A 23,755-nucleotide genomic window follows, 5' to 3' on the forward strand; every position below is an offset into this window, starting at 1 on the left:
ACTTTTTTTATAACAAAACACTCATCCCCTCCCACCCCCACCCATATCCCTTCCCTCACCTCACCCATATCCCTCCCCCAGCACGAGGAATGACAACCCCAAAACCCCTTAACCAAATCCAAACCAGTGGCATCAACGCCTGGGGGCCTGTGGGCCGGACTGATGACGCCGCTCCGGGCCTGTGGCAGATCCAGCTAGAACATGGTTCCTACAATGATGCTACGGACGTGACTTGAAAACTATAATTGGCACAATTTACCTTGGCACAGTCATGTAGAGTAATCCAACTGACAATTGTTGAGAAGTACAAGTGTGGTATATTCTTGGCGTCGGGGGAAAGCCGGTGTCGGCGCCCCCCCAACGGGCACTCCGAGTAGTTGTAGCAGAATAGCTGGGGAGGAAGGTCAACCTGGGAAATGATCGTCGATAAACCTGGAGGCCTCCTCCGGAATCGTGAAGAACGACACCTGATTGTTGTGCTCCACTCGTAGCTTAGCGAGGTATAACATGGAGTATTTGACTCTGTGATCCCTAAGCCTCCTTTTCACAGCCAAGAAAGTCTTGTGCTCCCGCTGGACAGCCACCAAGAAGTCAGGGTATAGGTGTATCCTTGCTCCATCCAGTAGAAGTTCACCTTTGAGTTGTTGCAGCTCTAAGGAGGGCATCACGGTCCCGGAAGTTAAGGACACGAGCTATTGTGGGTCGCGGAGGTGCACCTGGCTTGGGTTTAGGCGTCAGGGCCCGGTGTGCCCGCTCTATAGCAAACTGCGGAGGTGAATCCAGAAGCGACAGTAATGTGCGTTCCACAAAGTCTTCCATCGGCTCTCCGATGCCACTCTAAGGGACCCCAAAGATACAGAGGTTGTTACGCCTCGAACGAGATTCCAAGTCCTCATTTTTCTTCTCCGCCTCAAGGACGCGGTTAGAACGCACTGCCCCCAGACCGTCCTTGGCGGAGCTCACCCTGGTTTCAACCTCCAGCACTCGACTGTCAGTCCTCTCAATGTGGTCCTTGATAGAGGAGATAGTGCCATTCATGTCATCTAACTTCGAGTGGAGCGTGGTAAACCCCTCACGGATAAAGTCCATCATGTTCTGAGATTCTGAGGTAGCAAGGGATGAGGTCGGAGGCCTCCTCAGCAGGGCCGACCGGAGTCTTCGTGAACATGTTTATGGAGCTCTGTTTTTTCCCAGTCCCTTTAGTCATTGTGGCGGTGATGTGACTCAGAGAGAGGAAGGAGAGACGGTGGTGTCCCTCGCCTCCACGGACAGGATCAACGAGGTGCAGCCCCCAGGGGATCAAGGCCTAAATGGCAGAGGCTGGCAGAGTGCAACCCAAGCAGCGCCGGGGAGTCCGAAGTCAGACAACGTGGAACACGGGGGAACACGGGGGATCCTAGCAGGCCACGGCCAGGCCGGCAGGGGTCTGGGCCCCTCCAATTGCCGGCAAGGATCTAGTGCGGTCTGCGAGAGGGTCCCAGCACGTCGCTCGGTGGGAGCAGGTCGTCCTCTATTGGGTGCGGATGGTTGGTGACCCCCGCGGAGCAACGCATCAATTTGTCCCTCTCTCCGCTTCAGGACGGCCAGGGGTTAGCAGCAACCCCAAACCCCACGTTCAATACGGGCGCCAAGGGTCCGGAAACCCAGTCCACGTCAGCAGGGGTGCGCAGCACCCGGCATCCGTTGGTGTGCCGCAGCTCTACCCCGGGCGCTGGAATCTCGTTGGAGGGGGGGGGCCAGCGGGGGAGACAGCAGGGTGAGGACCGATATAGGAGTCGATAAGGGCCTGAATTGGGGCCGCCTGGCTTGGGCGCGGGTCCAGCACGCGAATGGTTACAGTTCTAGTATCTGCGGTGCTCCGCGCCAGTGCCGCACGGCCCAAGCAATCCCATGGTTCGCTCCCGGTCACCGACTCAGAGGTGTCCCACCGCCCCTCGGGCCTCCACGGGGGTGGTGGGGTGCTAATGTACCAAAGGCCTGGACCGTCTGGCTCTCCTCGAGTGCTGGATTTTGGCGTGCAGATTCGCGGGCGATGGGGGATGGTCACGGCAGTTCCCGATTACAGGGTTACCGGCGCCGACTTTCTTCGGGATTTGGACCAGTTGGTCCCTGGTCCAGCAGCTCGCGAATCGTAGCAGTCTGATACAAGTTGTAGATCGTAAATGCCCAAAATCAGGATTGAGCGATCTTCCTGCCACGGAGCTCACGTTTCAGGCGGCCATCTTGTTCGGCGCACAACCGCGCCCCCCCCCCCCAACTCACTTCATTTAAGATTCTCATTTGAAGCACGAATGTAAAGGAACATTACACTAGTACTAGAGGATCAGAGGAGCTCCTCATTTTTAACTAAATCAGATTCACAAAATTATTCTCCTGAAGAAGGGACCTATCCCAAAATGCGTTGAGCAGTATAAGGATCCATATATTTACTTCTTGTAACTATTAAATTGACTTGATTCATCATGAACAAACTGTCTATTTAACTTATATATGTATATCTCATTGATTTCTTACTTACATTTTATAAATATTGTCAGATTTCTGACTGTTATCAGTACTAAGGCATGCAGGGGATGGCATAGGATTCCATTACTCTTACTGTATTTTGTCAACCTCCGCATCCAGACCTTCCAAAATAGTTACACTTACTTTGTGAAATTGTTTGAGTCTTTTTTTTTATAAACAAAGGAGTGCACCTAGATATTAGTTTTTCCCGGCATTGTTGCCATCGCCCATTCTGATTGGACAACAGACTTCAACCAATCAGATTGGCATAAACGCCTATAACTAAATCTTGGTGGTGCCTTTGGTACAGTTGGTGCTGGGCGAGGCTGGGGATTCTAGTTCCCACTATATGGAGAAGATCTCCCTGGTCCTAGAGTTAGCTTTGGAAATTCTGTCATTGTAGCTGGTGCTTGGAGGATGACATGTTTGTAGGCTTTTGTTGTGGAGGTAAATTGGTTTTTGTTCGGTTGATTAGGGTTATTTCTCCAGGAGGTTTCTGCTATGGTTTCAAGGTGCAAAGTATTTTCAGTTCTGGGTGAACCATGTGTTGATGTGAGCACTGGGTTTGGATTTTCGATTGGCCAGTAGGGTTGCTGTGTCAATGGCAATAGCCAAGGTTTGGTTGTATTTGTCAACCAGGATGGTTGCGTCGCTGATAGGTATAGCTATTACACACTGCTCAACTTGATAATGGCTAGTGTGCTTTCCTGCCAGGGCTTTCTCACATGAACATTCTTGCAACTTGAAACTGCCTGGTCTACTCTCCTGCCTGTGATTTTCTAATATCAACATGTTTTTCAACTTGCATCTGCCTGGTATACTCAACTTCCCTGGCTTTTCTCATGTGGGCTCTGGACATCCTTACAATCTTCTCATATATATTCTTTCACTTTTAATCTACCTGGTATACTCTCCTACCAGGTCTTTTCTCATGTGGGCTCTACGCACACTTAAAATCTTCTTAAATATGTTCTTGCAGCTTTAATCTGCCTGGTATACTCCCCAGCCAGGACTTCTCTTATAAGTGTACTGCAGACACTCACAAACTTGTCAGTCTCTCATTCTGTGTGTGTAAAGGGGGCTATGTATGCAAAGGAAAATCAGTGTCCTGACATAGAGTCAATGTGGCTGTGTCAGCTCTCCTTATCAAGTTGGATAGCACAGAGTAAGGCGGTCCCCGTAAACAGGATGACACACTCTGGCTCAGGTTCTCAGAACAAAGGCAGTTCAAAACGTAGATCGAGGCCTGTTTGGCCTTCCACAGTAAAGTCACATTAAAGTCACTTATTCCAGCTTTCTAAAGTTCTTTCACAATACAACAAAAGTTCATGCAGGTCTCCCTCGATCGGGCTTGGACCTTTCAAAGCAAAAAGTTCACGTAGGTCTCCCTCGATTGTGCTCAGACCTTTCAGTCACAGCACTTGCAGGGGTTCCTTCCCCAAGCTTAATTCACATTCTTTAGGGGTTTGCTTCCCCTAATGAGTTCTGTCTCCTTCAATCGGGTTCAGACCTTTTCCTGTTGTAGAAGTCTTTTGAATGTGCAAGGTTTCTTTCCTATAGACCTCCACTGGACCACTTTCGACTTTCGCTGTTTCAGCTCAGGCTTTTGTGTTATTTGCCCCTCAGGGTTAATCTTGATCATTACAAATTTTGGAGTTCATTCACTTTGTCGCTTTATAACAAAGCATTTCACCTTTCGCAGAGACTTTCGAGTGGGCAACTTCCTTTCGTCGGACCACTCCCTACTCTATATCACTGGCTTCACAGTTATCAGTAAAAAGTCCCCACAGGTCTGCCTTCCTTCGCGTCTCATCCACATGCATACAGCCTTCAATTGTGAGATATGCTGTTGCACTTGAATTCTTTCCTTAACACACACCGGTCTTACATGTCACTCACCAACTCACCGACTGTGTGCATTCCTTTCTTATCTTTTCTCTTTTGATCCACAAGTCAAGGTTAATACCACAGGCTTGGCCTGGCCCCCCATAACTCTGTCAAACACCCGGGAGGGTCGCTGGCACCCTTGAAACACAATGCAGTCTTCTTGTCTGGGATTTGGCCTTCTCTGCGTATCTTTTACACCTCTTTGGAGGCAAAAACCTCCTGCAGGGATCTCCTGGGTTTTTCTACCCATTGCTCTCATCCCTCTGTCAGTCGTTCTGCTCCAGTAGGTTCACCTACGCCCCAGAGGTTCTGCTCCTTCTTGTGTTCCACCTTGCTCAGAGTGTCTCTCTATGTTACGCCTTTTATCCGTGTGGGGAGAGCTAATGGGTATCAGATGGATGTAATTAAAGTCAAGTGCCTGAATTTGCCTGACCCGATTAGAGGGACATGTCCAATGAGATGTGCAAGGGTTAGCCTCTTTACTCCGTCGCCCTCTTCCTCGGCCCAGTGTTTGTGTAGAAAATGGGGGGGATTGGGACGTTTGAGGATCCTATAAAATAGAATGGGTCGTGGGTACGGGTAAAAGGGGAATACTGCGTCTCACCCCCACTCCCTGAAGACCCCTTACCCAAGTGATCCTCCTGCACAGGTCCACTCACAGGGTCTGGATCCAAAGGTGATTGCTCTGCCCTGGCCTCCTGAGAGAGAGAGATCCCTGGAGACTAGTAGGTGAGACACCCTTTGGTGTCTCACCCAAGGCTGCCAATATGCCCCGGTGTCCCCTCTTCCCTCGGGTGGACTCACCGGCTCTTGCTGGCATATATTTATTCTCTCGCGGCAAGCCAGCAGTGGTCTCTCAGGGTTTTGCTCCCTCTTGCCTCTTCTGCTTCTCTGCATCTCTGTCTCCCCCAGCTTCCGCACATCGGCTTCACCTCTCTCTGGGATTCAGTGGCGTGGAGACTGCCTTTGAGTACCTGCAAACGGCCAGAAACCTTCTGCTTGCTTCTGGCATTCTCACAGTGTATGCCCTCTCGCAGTCCGCTCCCTTCTTCCTTGTCGGCGAGCTGGTTGGCTCCACGGACACTGCTCCAGCCCCACGGTCTCTTGGTCAGCACAGAGAGAAGCAGCACTCCTCAGCCAGCATCTCCCCGACAACTGGTCTGCAGGTTTAAATCTCCCGGCCTCAGATGTGTTCCTGTTACAACCAGAGTGCAGCATGCGCTCCCGGCTTCCAGTAATCTCCATTACTCTGCTCATCCTTTTAGTTACAGTTTTTAGGGCAACATTAGTTGTTTTCTGATGTCTTGTATGTAAAGTCTGAAAATATGTTTTCAGTGATCTTAAAAGGCAAGTCACATTTTAAGGACTTGTATCCAGAGTATGGAAATGTATTTTCAGAGGTTTTGACGGGTGAGTCAGATCTTAAAGACTTGCATGCAAAGTCTGTGAAAGTGTTTCCAGTCCTTTTCCTAGGTGGGTGAGGTATGACGGTATGCCATTAAGGCATGGGGAATGATGTGCATATCCCCAAAAGAGAAAGGGGGATACCATGTCTTGTCTGATTATGTCATGATACCCTCCCAAGGGCTGCCTCCCCCATGTAATCTCACTCATATAGCTGCCCCCAGGGACAGGATCAGGTAGCGGCTGCCATCCCCTGGCCACATGGGGAGAGGTCACTGTCTGGATAGGAGTGATGACACTATCTGATTCATCACATTATGTACTTAGTGATTGAAGCATACAGCACTTTTATTACAAACATATTTGCCAAATATGGTCTGTGGTCATTCGTCAGTTTCAAAATGCTCTTTGATTTTATGAAAAGCAGCCAGGAACACTCACTCATTGGTGTTACTTTCTCCGTCAGAGGGTTTAAGGAAACATTACAATAGTGGTGTAACAGACCAGATTGTCTTGACTTGAATGATGAACTTCAATCAGATTATCATGTATATGGTTATTCCATATCTTGATGATGTACTTTGCTTAGTAAGACAAGGGTAAACCATGTCATATTTAAGGTTTAGAGAAAGTCTCTTTGGAGTTTCAAAAAATACATGTTTTTAATAGCTCTTGCATGAAAAACTCTGAAAGAAATCCACAGCATTATTTAGCCCCCTCTGCATGCAAAGTTTCAGAACTTCCTAAATTAAAAATGATTGCGTTTTGAACAGCTTTTAACATGTGATCATCTAAATTTTTGCAATGTAGCTAGATTTCATGTGGAATTGTTCCACTGAAACAATGTTTGAAGAACGACAGTCAATTTGGAGATATTAATGATTTAAGATTGATCGATATATGAAGCATTCGCATTGAACATGTTTTCCATTAAAATAAATGTATGATTATAATGATAGCGTAATTGAAATACATAAAAGGTGTACACCTACACACACATACATTAAGTATTGCTTGAACTGTGGAATCTGACCTTCTCTCTGGCCTGCGCAGCAGCAGAAATACCTGAATGGTGTCCGGGTCCATGAATTCATCATAATTTATATTACATTACAATACGCAGAAAATACATTGCATATTGATTGAACTGTGGAATCTGACCTTGCTTCAGGCATGCTCAGTAGCAGGAATATCCAAATAGTGATCAGGTCCATGCATAGTGTCTCTAGGAACAGCTATACAAAATGTACAAGTACATTTAGAACATGTAGATTACCCATGCTGAGAACCAATGTATGTATTACAGTCAATTCAATTCATATCTCTTTATTTCGGCATTTGCTCCCATAAAATATTCACTTATTACAGTAATAAAATAATACAATCTTGTGTGCATGTTCCAAAACATTAGTTAAAAAGAAACCTCAACGAGTTAAGAATAGAAATTTTAATGAGTTGGACAATAATAAGTGTCATAAAAATAGATTGATATAAAAGATATTGGCTCACATATTGCAAATACAATCATCTATGGATATTACAAGCACAATAGTTAGAAAGAAACCTCAACAAAGAAAATTGGAGATTTGGGTGAATTGAACAACACAAACCTCAGGATGAAATTCATTGGGCACAGTTATCGGTACAAAACTCTAGTTGTTGTTCTCGTTATTCATAAAATGAGTATGTACGGGTACCAACCGAACAGTGTACTGTCTGTTCTATCAAAGAAGAAATGTGCAGAAATCAGGCTAACGTTTATACAATCTTAAACTTAAAACTGGGTATGTCTCTTTGTGTCTGGGGCAAAAAAGAAGCACGTAGTTGTTAAGAATAAGGGTTGACGCCTGTGTAACAGGCACACATACAGACTGATAAACCTGCAGACAGAGCTAGCCAGACTCTCTTAAACCCAACACTTTACTATGCAGTTAGGTTGGTTAACTTTGTTCTTCTTGTCCATGCCCTCCTTAAGTATGAAGCAAAGGTGACTCACACTTCCGAACACAAAAAAAGGAAGATGAGAGCAGTTGTGAAATGTCACTGCCCCTGAGAATACGCATCAACCAGTTCTTCCTGATGTCTGCGTAGATAATAATAATAATAATAATTTGGCATTTATATAGCGCTACGAACCCTCAGGTATCTGAGCGCTGCTTATTATTACCCACGGTGTGTGGTGCTCATTTATCGACCTCGGAAGGATGAAAGGCTGAGTTTGGCGCTGCCGGGATTCGAACCTGCGTTAGCAGGCTCTGCACGGATGTCAAAGCGAGCGCTCTACTCGCTGTGCCACTTGACCGGCAAGATAGGACAGAACAGGGTGAAGTGGGCCAGTTTTTCTATGGCACCTCAAACACAGTGTTGAGTACCTCAGCCCTTCTATCCGGCAGTACGTACGCAGTCTCTTATGTAGTTGATTGGTCACGAAAGTAAGGTACCCTGGCATTCCACTCATGGGTCTAAGCGGGAGATAATATTCTAACCTGTGTGCCAACTGTCAGCTCATTTTCTCTTTTGTCTGCCAGGAACTGCTCAGTCTTGAACAGTAGAGTCCTTTTAGGAATCCCAACCAGCATCTTTTAATTAGTAAAGCAAGTTCCCAGGCCCATCTTGCACAGACATTACTTGACATAAATGAGCCAATCGACCTTGATCCAATGCTTAATGACAGTACATTGGTAACTAGGACCTTAGTTAGGTTCTCCCCACTATCCAAACAGAAACTATGCCAGAATATAATAGGCCTACATAGAATTGTGTGCTTTAGATACGTCAATCCGGTTTCCAGATGGGATGTATAGACCAATGTTGACTGTGGAACAGAGAGTAGTCTTCGTAAAAAAGTCATTTTCTGCCATCTGTAGGGAAGTAGAATTAGTGTAACTTCATATTCTGCAACCATATGTCCCAGCCGCAAGTGATTTGCCTCTATAAATAGTTAACATTGTGTTCGGTTCAGTGATGTTTCATATTTTTAGGATTTTTTTCATTGCTGATGTTGCTGTGTGGCCCTCGTAGGTCAATTTAGCATTGAATTTCTGGCCTAAATAGTCACATTTATTACAGACCTCAAGTGGGTCCTCATTTAAACAGATCCTTCGGGTGGGAATTTTCTTTGTTAAAACGCCCATTTTCTTTGAATGGATTGCTCTCCTCCCGCAGATTCCTCATCTGATAGATATCCCCATCCATCTCTGCTGCCCAGAAACATTTTGACAGGGGGCGTAGTGGACCTTGACTCGGGCATCGATACGTCTTGCTCAGTGCTCGATCGTCGCCTCCGGATGTGACGTCGGGTGTCGTATATAACCTCGTCACTATGCTGCATACCTCAGTTACTTTTTTCCGCAAGCTTGACATGCTGCTGTGAGGAACACGACACTGAGTCTTCTACTATGCATTTGACTAAATTCGTCACATTTCTTTAAAAAAAACTTGACCATGAGTATGTTCGCTCACCGTATTTTGGGTTTTAAGAGGTGCACCGACAGCCATTCCAAAATGTCGGTGACCGACACGCACAATGTTTGTCTGTGGTGTCTGGGTACGGATCACGACACAGAGGGGGGGTGTGCATCATGCTCCAAGATAGACCCAATGTCCATACACGAGCAAGCCGCCGAACTTGCCTTGGGCCGACCATCTCTGAAATCCCTGGCGCAGTCGATCATCCAGTTTCCGAGACCAAAGGGCCCACCTCCAAAAAGGAGAAAGAAAAGCACTGACGTAAGGCCAAAAAGCAGTCACACTCGAGGAGCCATTCTTCCTAGTCTTCTTCGCATTAGAAGAAGAAATGCCACCGTCGTCGACATGAGTCCAGCTCTTTGTCAGAAAAATGTAAGTCCTCGGCTTGGCTGACCCCTTCGGAGGAGTGGGAAGATTTCAAAATCCAAATGCTGGCTATGTGTAAGGCGCAGGCTTCTGCAGGTGCTGGCACCCCTTTGCCCGCCGAACAGCAGGCCTCAGTGGCGAAAGCAGCGCTCGGCAATCCCGACCCCAGAGAAGCCTTCGAGCTCACCACTGACACAGGCACAAAATTCATTGATGGCCAGCCCATCTAGAGGGCATCAACAGGCTGACGCCCCCAACGCCACAGTGGTGTCCAGTCGTGTCCGGCACCGACGACCATTTTGTCGATGTTGAGAGAGAGAGAAGCCTTTAGCACCGACTATCGGCGACGGATCCTTTGCGCCTCTCTCTAGGTCTGAATTCTTCGAGTCGAATGACGTCGATTTTCAGCTGCGACCTGGGTGATGACCGAGGGGACATAGACCCCATGTATACATGGTCAGGAAGAGTCAATTTTTTCAACTAACAAGCGGACCTGTTGTCACTTGCCCAAGGATTACACAATGCCAGTTGCCTGGACACATCCCCAGATGTAAAACTTTAGCAGGGTCATACACTCACACCCATGCTAAGTTTAGTGCCCTAGTGGCAAGGATAGTAGACACCCTAGGTTTGAAGTCCACTTCAGTGCCTTTTCAGGGCTAAGAAATGACGGATATATTAGATGAAGGTCCTGTGACAGAACATAACATGCCAATTAATCTGGCAATTGCAGACCCCCTAGTCTCCTTGTGGCAACACCCCTGCTCCATTCCCCTAGTCAACTCTACTTTTATGGGGAAGTACAGGCCGGCAAGAGGTTATCCATCATTTCTGGCTTCTCAACCTTCTGCAGAAGGGCTTTTTGTGCAGGTGGGCACAATCTCCATTAGGGCTGCGGCCTCCAACTCTAATTTGCCTCCGGACAGGGAAGGTAAAAGGTTGGATGCAATGGGCAAAAAGGTCTTTGCTTCTTGCAGCATGGCGGTGAAAGCCACCAATGTAACTTGTGGATTGGCAAAATACTCAATTGGCTTATGGAAAGCGGTGGAGCAGGCAGCGTAATACATCCGCAAGGGTGAAATGCGGGATGGATTTACACGGCTGGTGGAAGATGGGAAGGAGGTAGCCAAGCAGTCATTGCAAACATGGCCGACTGCATTGGTTGTTTGATGGGTCGGTGGTAGTCTTGAGGAGACAAGCTTATCTCAAAACCTCTGGCTTCTCTCCAAACATCCAGAACAGGCTACTGGACATGCCTTTCGTGTGAGAATTCCCTTTTGGCCTAAAGGCTGGTGAATCATTGGAAAAAAGTAAGGAATCCAAATTAGCTGAAAATCGATGGGCCTAGCTGCACAGCCAGCCAAAACTGCCTTCAGCTTTGCCTCTAGAGGCAGAGGCTACAGTTGCTATGTGCCTTATGTGGCATGAAGGCGCAGCTCCCGGAAGCCAGGCAGGAACAGAAGCGTTTCTCATGCCCGGAAGGGGCAGAGGGGCTTATAGAGGCCAGCGAACAGTGGCGGGGTTGGCTCCACCCTCTAAGCCGCTTTGATTTCCTCTCCCATGACTTGCCAGTTGGTGGGCGGTTGGCAGAGCATTGGCCACAGTGGGAGGAGGTTACCTCTGATGCCTGGGACCTACAGCACATTCAGTGAGGTTATTGCCTGTCCTTTTTAAGAAAGCCACCACCTCCAATCCAACCAGGACAGGAGTTCCAGGAAGAAAAGCAAGCCCTTTTGTTGAATGGTGCCGTGGAAGCGGTACCTCCCGAACAGAGAGGATCGGGATGGTATTCCCGGTATTTCCTGGTGCCCAAGAAGGGAGGAGGTCTCTGTCCCATTCTGGACCTCAGGGCTTTGAACAATTTCCTGAGGAAAGACAAGTTCAGGATCGTGACGTTGAGACAAATTCTCCACGCTCTCGAACTTCAGGACTGGCTGGTGTCAATAGATCTACATTGCGCTTATTTCCATGTGCTGATACATCAAAAGCACAGGATGTTCATGAGGTTTCTCGTAGGGGACAAGCACCATCAGTTCAAGTTGCTTCCCTTTGGGTTGACCTTCGCTCTAAAGGTCTTCACCAAGCTCATGACGGTAGTTGAAGCTCACCTCAGGAGATCCATCCAGGGTCCATGTATTCCCGTACCTGGCTAATTCGAGGGAAGTCGGCGGGACATCTCTTGTCTCCTATGGAGGACACCTGCCTTCTACTGCAGACGTTTGAGCTTCTCCCTGAACTTGGAGTCCCATGTGATGCCAGTCCAGAGGTTCCAATTCATCAGGGCATTTCTGTATTTTTCTAGTGCCAGGGGGCGTGGCCTGACGCGCATGGAGTGAGGACGGCGCTTCCTTGAGCTCCGGCCGGGCCACGCAATCAGATCCTGTTTTTGGGCGTTATGAGTGTAGCTGTGCCACCCACTCTATGGTGCAGCTACACATAAAGCGATTACCTGTGTATCGCACCTTTTTCCGATGAAAATTGGAGACCAGGCACTTGCTGAATCGATCTGGCCCGGCTCCCCCTACCACCCGAGGGAAGTTCCCAAGATGGCGGCCGCATCACGCCGATGACTCCGGAGCGTCCGGAGAGGTCGGGACCCAACAGTACCTCCGCCCGGCTGATCACGCGCTCCTCCCGCTGACCGCTGCCACCCAGGGGTCCACGCCGTCCCTCGGAGCGGACTCACGAGGTCCTACGAACTTCTGCTAGGACCGAAGGACAACATCGCGGAAGCTCCCGCTCCGCGATCAGAGTCGGTGTTCCGCGCGCAACCAGCATCGCTGGCGCGGATCGGACACTACCGGCTCCACAGACCCTGGGGACCACTTGCCGAAGCCCCGGCCTGAGGCACGCCCGACCCACTCTCCACCAGCCGGGGGGCACGGCTGCCCACTCAAGCGGACTCCCACACCGCGGCCGCGACCTGTGGCCTCTACGCGGGATCGACTCGAGGACACCTCGCCTGGAGTGAGTGAACCGCAGGCCCCTTCCGACCCCGTCACCCTACACGCTCATTGATAGCTGCCCCAGCTGAACCTTCTCCGGAGCGCATACCTGATTTGCTGCGGGAGCCCGCCCGCTCCACCCGAAGGCCGACCCCATTAACTTTGCGGGCCTCAGACCGGTAGCCCACTAGCTGGACTGCGGGGCCTAGCCGCCTCCCCCAACTAGCATCCACCTGTCCCGCAGCAACCAGCATCGACTCTTCCACCATCACCCCACCTAAGTCTCGGGCCGCAACGACCCGCGTGCCCTCACCACGGGACAGCTACACCTCCTGCACACTCGACACAGGGGGTGCACTAAGACTGGCGGCACAGCACACTTAATTGACACGCAGTGGCGAGCTGTGTAAAGTTGCACGCTTACCCACCCGGCGAGAGGACATTGGACCCCTTGCGTCACCCACCAAGGCCAAGACACTCCACTATGGCAGCCGCAAGAAATAAGGCCAAAAATGCTACCATGGACCCTTTTGTCACATCTAAGTCTCAGCCCGCCTCCCAGACCACACCGACAGACTCAGCAACGCGAGACAGCTCTGAGGAAGACACCAGACACAACCAGGTATTGGATGCGATCGCAGCCCTAAGATCATCCATAGAATCGAAGATAGGCGAAGTCAAAGCCGATATTCAACTAATAAGACAGGATGCCCGCAACTTGACGGAACGTGTCACCGCTATTGAATCTTCCCAGAAGGACAGGTCTGATGACACGGCGATCCTAAAGTCAGAGGTTGCAGTTTTCAAAAACAAGGTGTCCCTCCTGGAAGCGAGGTCTGAAGAGGCGGAAGGTCGCGCTAGGCACAATAACATTAGGATATTGGGTGTACCAGAGGGGACAGAGACTATGGACCCGACGGCCTTTGTGGAATCCTTAATACAACAGGAGATCGGGGTGGCGAACCTCTCCCAGGGCTTCGCCATAGAGAGGGCTCACAGGTCCCTCCAGAAGAAACCCCCCCCCCCCCAGGCTCCTACCCTCGCCCCATCATTGCGAAGGTACTCAACTTCCGGGACCGGGAGGTGATCCTGAAATTCTCGAGAGAAGGTGGAGAAATAGAGCGGGGCAATTCTAAAATCACTATATACCCCGATTACACTCAGTCGGTTCAGAAAGATAGGAACTCCTTCGTTCCAATCAAGGCTAGACTGAGGAAACTAAATCTGAAATATATGCTACTCTACCCCTCTAGACTGAAAGTGCTTTATAAGGGAAGGGCAGTATTTCTGGAGACTCCAGCGGCGGCCACTATGTGGACGGAACATAACAACCTGGCCGAGGTCCCTGCCGACTCTTCCCACGGACAACATAATGAAGACAGCCAGGGATGACACACGGATACCCTGACTAGGGCACCCACACCCTCCTCAATATACCTGAAATGGTAAAAGAGCCCTGATCTATCTGAAGCAAAACTACAAAAAGAGCATGCTAAACGATTGCGTGGCCCACCGGACCCCCCATGCATGGACACGGACCACGTTCCCGCGAGGGACCAGTGCAGGCCAGTTGCCAGCACATACCTACTCGCGCTAGACACCCGGATGGGGACAGGCAGCGGGAGAGCACCTGAGCACTGCACCGTTGTGACAGGAGCTGGGTGCACCAGTTATAATGGTTTCCTTCAAGTTGTTATTGTTCTAACTCTCCTACCTCTGAGAACTCTTACCAGCACCAAAACGAACCCAAAATTAAATATCGAAACAGATCGCCCCTCAAGGTCTGAACAGGTCATGGCTCGCGACAACATACGATCAAGTCGCAATAAAGTGTGGGCATCCCTGCTGATAACTGATGTAAACATACAATGGCATCAAAACCCAAGGTGATCACGTGGAATGTCAGGGGGATGGGGTCCTACCTCCGAAGAAACTGGATACACTCCTACCTGAAGAGGAAGAAGATATCATTCGCTCTACTGCAGGAAACGCACCTCTCTACAGACTCCGCGGATAAACTGACGAAATACTGGGGCGGCCAGGGGAATGGCTCATCCCATTCGAGATACGCACGAGGGGTGTACACGTGGCTAAGCCCGGACACCCCATTTCAACAACTGGGCGTAGCAAAAGACAATGAAGGAAGATACCTGATAATGTGGGGTATGCTGGAGAACACTCGGCTATGCATAGTGAACTCATATTTCCCCCAATACGGTATTCCCTCCCACCTCAAGAAGCTATGCGCCAAAATTATGCTCCACAGAGACCACACTCTAATATGGGGAGGAGATTTCAACTGTGTCATGAACGCCGAATTGGACAGGTCTACCACACCACGCACACCCAACAACCTCTCCTCGGAAGCCCTTCGCAGAGCGGTGGAGGATTTACACATGACCGACATCTGGCGGGACCTGCACCCAGTCAACAGATCCTACTCATTTTACTCGGCCCCCTACAACCTCTACACCAGGATAGACTATTTCTTCATAGACAATGAGCTAACCCCACAGGTTGAATCTGCGAACTACCTGGGTAGATCAATATCGGATCACTCCCCACTAATACTGCAACTCTGTCTGAGAGGCCCTAGACCTCCTATCCCGATGTGGCGCATGCCAACAGAGGCCTTGACCGATCCCGCATTCAAAGAAACCCTAGCTGAGAAGCTTGAGGAATACATAGAGTTTAATAAGGGCTCAGTCGACAAATGGAGTACATTTTGGGAAGCAATGAAGGTGGTGACGAGGGGAGAGGTAATCGCCGAGGCAGGCGGGATCAGGAGGCAATTGAGACAGGAACTAGAGTCCGAGGAGGAAAAGATCAAGCACCTTGAAAACACTCTCCCCCCAACGATTGAGACGGAAACCAGGCTGAAGGAGGTCAGAGAAGACTGTAAAATCGCATGGGAGAGGCTCTCGAAGTTCGACTTTTCTGCACGATCTGCGAAGGCACACAAAGAAGCGGACAAACCAGGTAGGATATTAGCCTGGCTATGCAGGAAAGAACACCCGATGATGGCACTAAATCTGATCAAGGACAGCAAGGGCACAGCCCACAGGACACAGCAAGCAATAAACAACACTTTTTCTGACTACTATGCCGATTTATACGCCCACACCAACCGAATACCCGAGGCAGACATAAAAGATACCTTGGAGGAAGTCGGTCTACCCAAATTGAACCAGGAGCAGAGAAACATGCTGGAAGAGCCCATCACGCCCGAGGACATATCTGAGGCGATCAGATCCCTCTCCACGGCCAAAATCCCTGGAACAGACAGCCTTACCCCGGAGTTCTGCAAGGCGTATGAGGAGCTCCTATCCCCCATACTGCAAGAAGTTTATGCGGAGGCATACGAAACTGGAATATTACCGAGTAGCATGAGAGAGACCCTTATAGTCCCAATGCTTAAGCCTGGCAAACCACCCGAAAACTGTGACTCATACCGCCCGCTAGCGCTCCTGAACTACGACAGCAAAATACTAACGACCATACTGGCAAAAAGGCTTTCGAGAGTAATAGGAACCCTGGTACATGAAGACCAAACTGGCTTCGTCCCAGGACGCAACACCACGGCCAACTTGAGAAGACTCCAGCATGTGATAGCACAGACGGCCGAATCCACCGAAGACCTGGCTGTACTGTCGCTAGATGCCATCAAGGCTTTCGATTCGATTTTTTGGGAGTGGCTGATCGAGACCCTGAGGGAATATGGACTAGGCGAACAATTTGTTCGTTGGATCGAGGTGCTCTACAACAACCCAGTTGCGAGAGTAAAGACTGGCGGCACGATATCGGAGGCGTGAGCCATCCAAAGAGGAACCAGGCAGGGGTGCCCCCTCTCCCCAATGCTATACATCCTGGGTCTGGAACCGGTGGCGATCTACTTCAGGAAACAGCTTTTTGATGCAGGTATCAGCCTAGGTGGAACGGACAATATCATCTCCCTATATGCCGATGATGTCCTCTTGTACCTACGAGACCCCCAAAGAAACACCCCTACAGCCCTGGATATCCTAGACAATTTTGCGAAATACTCTGGGATAAAATTTAGCCGCCAGAAATCATGTTCCTTCCCTTTGGCTGGACTCGGAGGCAGGAACACAGACGAACTCCCTGTGATCGGGATCCAATGGCAAGTGGAGGCGTTCCGCTACCTGGGCCTCACCATCAAGCACACCCCGGTCTCCACCCACGAATGCAACACGGAGGTGGCCATGTCCGGAGTACACAGATCCATCACATTCTGGTCGAAATTGCCGCTTTCAATGATGGGTAGAGTAGCAATATCCAAAATGATAATATTGCCTAGATTTCTCTACTATTTCACTAACATAACATACTACCACCCTTCTTCAGGAAGTTAGAATCCCTGCTCAGGGACTTTCTTTGGGGTCGTGCCAGGCACAAGCTCACGCTGAGCATCCTCGCACTTCCCTACGCCGAGGGCGGCGTCCAGCTTCCCGACTTTCAGAGGTATTACCTGGCGGCACAACTGACTCATTTCGCAAAATGGCTATGTGATGACCCTTCGGCAGAGACGAATCTCCTGCGCCAACTAACCTCACCCATGCACCCTAAGGAGCTAATATGGAACAAGCAAGTTGGGCCCTCTGACCCACCCATGATAGCACAGTTGGGGCGACAGGTATGGACAAAAGTCACCTCTATGCTTGGGCTACGGCACTCATACGCACCTGAGATTCCCATGCTGGCAGACATATGCAAAACCCCCAGCGATTTACTGGCAATGAGGAGATGGGAGCACTATGGCCTTTACTCATGGGGAGACATGTTTACCGAAGGGCTGTTTAGGGAGTTTGAATCGCTGCAACAGATAGACGGACTCGCCCTAGGACAATTCTTATGGTACCAGAAGGTGAGACATGTTGCCAAAGAGAAATGGAATGTATGGCCAGAGGAGCCGAACACACACACCCTTGTGCAGGAGATGTATGGTGTCAGTGACGGCTGGAAATCGACTTCGAGGTTATACACCCAAATAAACGACAGGCCCAACCCAAGAAGCGCACGTCTGAAAGAGAGATGGGAGTCCGACTTAGGGACTGAAATCACAGAGGGAGAATGGACGAGGGCCCTATCATACCCGAAGGAGATATCCCGGAATGCGAGGTTCAGGCTAATTCAGCTCAATATCCTCTATAGGACCTACATGACCCCACATAGGATAGCCACATTCTCCGACAAGGTTGCCCCGACCTGCCCATGGTGCACTTCCGATCATGCCGACATGATCCACATGTTCTGGACCTGTCCTAAAGCACAGAAACTCTGGTCCGCCGCTGAACAGACCTGTAGGAGGGCCGGGCTGGAGATATATGAATGGACACCTAAGGAATGCCTCCTGGGCACCCATCCGAGGCTGAGTAAAATCAAACACTCGGTGAAGTTTATGGACATTGCATGTGTGCTCGCGAAGAGAACAATTGCCATGGCCTGGAAATCCCAGACTGGCCCCAGGTATAAACCCTGGATTAAGGAGATGCTAAGATGTACGGCAGCTGAAACCAGAGCGCGGGAGGAAGGGAATAGCCGAGGCGGAGAAGATTCGAGCACCGCACTGGAGGCCTCGAAGACCCTTCTGAGAGACTTGATTTTTTCAACGAGCCACAAACCCCCTTGAATCCACCCCTCTGAATCTCTATGTAAGTTCGACCGAGAAACTGCAATATCAAACTCACACTCCCCCCCACATTATGCCCCACCAAGATCAGCCAGACCCCACCAGACCCGAGACGAGGGTTCGAAAACGAAGCGAGGAGCCCAACAACTCAGAGGACACACGGACAGTTAGTGTTACTATTGTTGTTTGTCAGTTTTTTAATCTTACCAAAGCTTAAATTGCATATATGTTATACACTAGGTGACTCAACCCTCACCATGTTCATGTTTTTAATGCACATACATACATAAATGCCAATAAAAACATTTAAAAAGAAATTCTAGTGCCAGAGGCCAGGCTACGCATGAGATCCCTGCAGTGGCTCTAGAGAATTCAGTGGTCACAGTACCTGTGAGCCCTCACGGATTCCCTCAGGGTGTCCAGGTCAGTGGTCGACCTCAGTTGGTGGACCGACGACAACAATATCATGGCGGGGAACCCTTCTGGCCTCCTTGGCCTCAGGCCTGAGTGCTCACGGGTGCGTCTCTGAAGGTTTGGGGAACTCACTGCGAGGACTTGCAGGTGATCGGCCGTTGGTCAGCAATGGAAGCCAGGTGGCACATCAACAGGCTGGAATTGCCAGCCATCAGGTTAGCCCTGAGGGCTTTCGCCCACTCTCTCAAGGCGAAGCATGTCCTGATTCTGACAGACAACGCAGTGTCCATGCACTACCTGAACAAGCAGGGTGGCCTGCGCTCCCTCCCCCTCTGCAGAGAGGCGATGCAGCTGCGGTTCTGGTTGCTGTAGAACCAGATCTCGGTCTCGGCAGTTCATCTGGTGGGGACAGGGAACAGCTTGGCGGATGCTCTAAGCAGGCAGAGCATGGTCTGACACGACTGGGAAGTGTGCTGGGAAGTCCTGAAAGAGATCTTCCTCTGGGGTACCGCGGCAGTGGATCTGTTTGCCACAGAGTCCAGCAGGAAGTGCAGACAGTTTTGCTCAAGGGAATTCCCAGCGAACGGCGCACTTGGGGACACGTTTCTGGTGGATTGGACCTTCCCTCTCCACTATGCCTTCCCTCTTATTCCAGTCATCCCTTGGGTTCTCAGGAGGTTGAAGGGGTTTTGAGCAACCATGATCTTGATGACCCCGGACTGGGCAAGGAGGACTTGGTACTCCGGCCTCTTGGATCTGACCATCTGTCCGCCTCACTGGTTGCCTCTGCGCCTGGATCTCCTGACCCAGTTGGAAGGCCAGGTACTGCACCCGAATCCAGAGTCCCACAACCTCCATGTGTGGTTCTTGAGAGGATGAGGTATGACGACTGGGACCTCTCAAAGGTGGTACTTGAGGTGTTGGTGGCTGCACGCAGACCGTCTGCCTGATCTCTGTACACGTTCAGGTGGAGAAGATTAGAGGCATGGTGTAGGGAACGCAAGATCGATCCCATCTCTTGCCCCACAACTATAGTGATGGAGTTCCTTCTGTCACTGGCCTCATCAGGCCTTAAGGTTCCACAGTCAAAGGATATTTGTGGCCCAACTCCTGAAGGGCCTTGTGAATAATTTCGGCCAACCCCTTTTGTTGTCCCAGACTGGGATTTAAATCCAGTTCTGACATTATTGATGGCAGCTCCATTTGAGCCCATACATTCCTGTTCTTTGAGACTGTTATCTTTGAAAACAGCCTTTTTGGTTAAGATCACATCGGCCAGTAGAGCTAGCGGGCTGCAGGCCTTGTGTTGCAAGCCCCCATTCCTGGTTTTTTTTCGGGAAAAGGTTTTCCTTAAAGAAAGCCCTGGCTTTCTTCCAAAAGTGGTTTCTGAGTTCCACCTTGCAAGAATATCTGAATGGTGTCCTGGCCCATGCATAGTTGTTTTGGGAACAGCTTCTTTACAAAATATAGATGTACATTGAGAATATGTACATTACCCACTCTGAGAATCAATGTGCGTATGACAGTCGTAAGTGAGATTACATTACAATGATATCCTAGTTCAACAACCTAAAAGGTATACGCAGAAACATGCACTGCATGTTGCAGTCTTCAGGAGGTGTAATTAATGTGATTAATGTGCACAAACTGTACAAAGAGGTATATGAATATTACAGTGCGTACATTACACAATTTAAATCTCCTGAAAACTCAGATAAAAGTCAGTGCTGACTTTGATGTCAGTTTTTACGAGATGTAATTGCATACAAGTATGAACTGTAAAAGTAATATACACCTATTGTACCTATTTAAAACAAACATTAAAGTTAGATATTACTTTAATGTGAGCTTTCATCCATATAGGAGACACACAATGCATGAGCAGAATAAAGGTAAATTTTATATCAAAACTCTCTACATACTTGTGTGAGATGAACATTTTGTAAATGTTCCCTAATAACACACACTCTTACTACGCCCGCTTCTAACACATGCTCCTATGACGCATGCTCCTTCAACACACACTCACTCCTACGACACACAATCCTATGACACACCCTTACCATGCACGATTTTACAACACTACTTATTACACACTTGCACCATGTGTTGTTCAGGTATTATAACAAACCCTCAGAATCAATGTGCACCTATACAAAATGTACAGGTATATGTAGAAGATGTACGTTTAGCACATGTACACTACTATGCATATGAAAACTATTGCGTACATGTAGTAAATGTAAAGGCTATGGCTTATATGTCATACAATAATACAGCAAATGCTCATGTTACATACACTTACCCCTATATATTGTGTTCCCACACAAAGAATGCTTACATCTATATATATTTGTGAAAGGTTGTTTGTATGTTTGGGGTTGGCTCCAGCCCCATAACAGTTGGTGGTCTGAAGTTTTGGCTCAAGGTCGGCATACCAGTCTGGGGAATACTGGCAATAGTGAAATTTGAACAACCCCACCCATTCGCCCTGCACACGGGGGAGGTTCGGCCCTGTGCTATCTGTATAGGCTGTTTTGGGAGATTGACGATTTTGCGATTGTTGGCCCCAGCCCCACAACAGTTGGTGTGCTGAGATTTTGGCCTTAGGTCGGCATACCAGTCTGGGGTGTACTGGCAATGGTGAAATCCGAACAACCCCACCCATTCGCACTGCACAGGGGTGGGGTTGGGGACTGGCCCTCTGCTATCAGTATCAGCAATTTTGGGAGATTTCCGGTTTTGTGATTTTTCAAAAATAGAAAGTTACGACACAGTAAAACATACACAAGGCTATAGCAGACCCTCACGTGCATGTAGAAAGAGGGGGGATAACGTTAAGGTTCCAACACTCTCTGTATACCACTATAACTTCAACAATGAATTATAAATCATAAATTATAAATTAAAATACAAAAAATAAATAAATGAAACCCGAAGTATAACCACTCACTCCACACCACTAACAATGAAAACCATTCACTTAACTGCAAAAAAGTTGACATTATTTGAAAACCGATTAAACCCACAAAAACATAAATTTACGATGGATTTTTTTAGATTTGTTCATGCAAGGGTTAAAAGGTTTTGTGTATGTGCCGCCCTATAGTTAAGCTGACAACTATGAGTCGGAGGAAATCCCACAATTCTATTGCTAATAACTTTTGACTTGGTGGAAGGATTGGCTGATATTTTACAAACAAAATGTTTGTCACGGGCACCCCTCCAGTTAGAACATTTTGGGAAAGGTTTGTTAAAAAATGAAACATGCTGTCTTTGGCCTATTTCTGTTCATTTTCCCATACAGAAAAAGTCAAATTTTGAGAAAGCCAAAGCGCTGAAAGTGCCAAATAAGAAACTACTTGGACACAAAACATTGATTCAATTTCTGGGACTGGTTTGGGGTAAATACGTCCAGCAGTTGTTAAAATATTCGACAGAGAAGGAGATGCCCACTGCTCCTTTAAACCTTTATATTGGCTGAGAGGTTTTCCAGAAATGAAAAGCTGCCATTTTGTACCCCAAATTCTATTTCTAATAACATTTTACTTGATGGATAGGTGTGGTGACATTTTCCACACAAAACATTTGACAAGGGCCCCCTACAAACTTTAAATTCTGGGAGCAATACATAAAAAAATAAGGAAGTTATTAAGAAAACTAAAAACGGATCTGTTTTCAGCCTACTCCCATTCCCTTTCCCATAGAGAAAAGTTTAACAGCCGTAGCGCAGGAACCGTTGGGCAGATTTGAACCAAATAAGGAACAACCTGGGCACTAAGCGTTGACTTAATTTCCAAAATCCAAACAGCCGTTTTTAAAATATACTACAGAGAAGCGGGTGCCCCCCGGCTCCTTTAAAAATGTATATACATTCTAGAGAATTTGCATCCCATTGTCCTTCACACTAGATGGAGGGAAATAGGCAACCTTTCCCCTCCCGAACCCCATACACAAATCTAAAGAAAGGAGCAATGATAAACTCTCATGATCTGAAAATGATTGTATGCTTGTTTTTATAGGTGATGTACGGCGGTCGTGCCATTGATAGCTTTGATCGTCGCATCCTTTCCATCTACATGGACGAGTACCTGGGCGACTTCATATTTGACACGTTTCAGCCATTCCATTTTTACCATAATGAAGAGGTGGACTACAAAATTCCAGAGGGTAATGAAAAGGACACATTTGTAGGTAAGAAATGGTATTCCCACGTGATAGCCTAAAAGTTAAATGCTGAAACAATATTACAGACCACAGGAAGCACCCCAAAACCTTCCTCTTTGCTTCTGCTTTCTCTCTCCCTCCCCCCTGCTGAACTCCTGGCTGAAACTGAAACTGCACTGGTTACCTGGCCACATTCTGATATCGGGCCCAGGTCCCCTCCCTCGCCAGTTGCACACCTGCACTGCCTCCCTGGCAACCTCTGCACCTGGGGACTGTTTTCTGTATCCCTACAGTCCCCTACCAGCACTTAACACCTGATGTCTGCACTTACCCTTGCCACCAGCTGGCTGCACTTTTACTTATTGCTTTTATTTTTATTTTATTAGATTTATTATTATTTTTTTCTACTGTCGATCTCATGTACTGCACTGTCTCCCCCTGCACGTTTCCCCTTCCCTGCACTTTTCCCCTTTCCCTGCACTTGCACGATCTCAATGACACCTCAATGACACCTGGCCTAGTAAGATCGTTGTCTCTGTCTTCCCTCTATTCCCCCTCCCTTGCCTCGTCGCACCTTGAAACACTTGTGTATAGGCGCATTATAAATGACATATAATATCATATCATATGTTTTAGAAATGTAACCACTAAAAAAATGCTAGTCCATACTGTAATTGAGTCACAACCTTTTTTTCTAGCACAAATGAAGGATGCTTGTGTACATCACTAAAAGTGTGCAAGCATGTTCCCCATTTGCTTTAAAAAAAGATGTGTGGTGTCCCTAGTTATTTTCCCTCACTTAATGTATCACAGGCAGGTGGGTTGACACCTGCATCATCTTTTTAATGGCTTCTGTGCTAAGGACGTTTATGTAACATCCTCAACACTGTTTTCAGTGCTAAGGATGTGACATACACCTCCCTGAAAATTGATTGTTACATTCTTTGAG

General features: G+C 48.3%; 1 protein-coding gene across 1 annotated transcript in view; it reads left to right on the top strand.

Moving 5' to 3' along the window:
- DNAH10 (dynein axonemal heavy chain 10) overlaps nt 1-23,755 on the top strand; it is a 2,725,177-nt gene that overhangs the window by 2,570,570 nt on the left and 130,852 nt on the right. The window contains exon 73 of the mRNA XM_069619694.1: nt 22,662-22,833. Coding sequence (XP_069475795.1) covers nt 22,662-22,833 — 172 coding nt within the window. The remainder of the gene's footprint in view (nt 1-22,661; nt 22,834-23,755) is intronic.

The sequence above is a fragment of the Ambystoma mexicanum genome, chromosome 10 (assembly GCF_040938575.1).
Source record: "Ambystoma mexicanum isolate Mex_15411 chromosome 10, UKY_AmexF1_1, whole genome shotgun sequence".
Lineage (NCBI taxonomy): Eukaryota > Metazoa > Chordata > Amphibia > Caudata > Ambystomatidae > Ambystoma > Ambystoma mexicanum.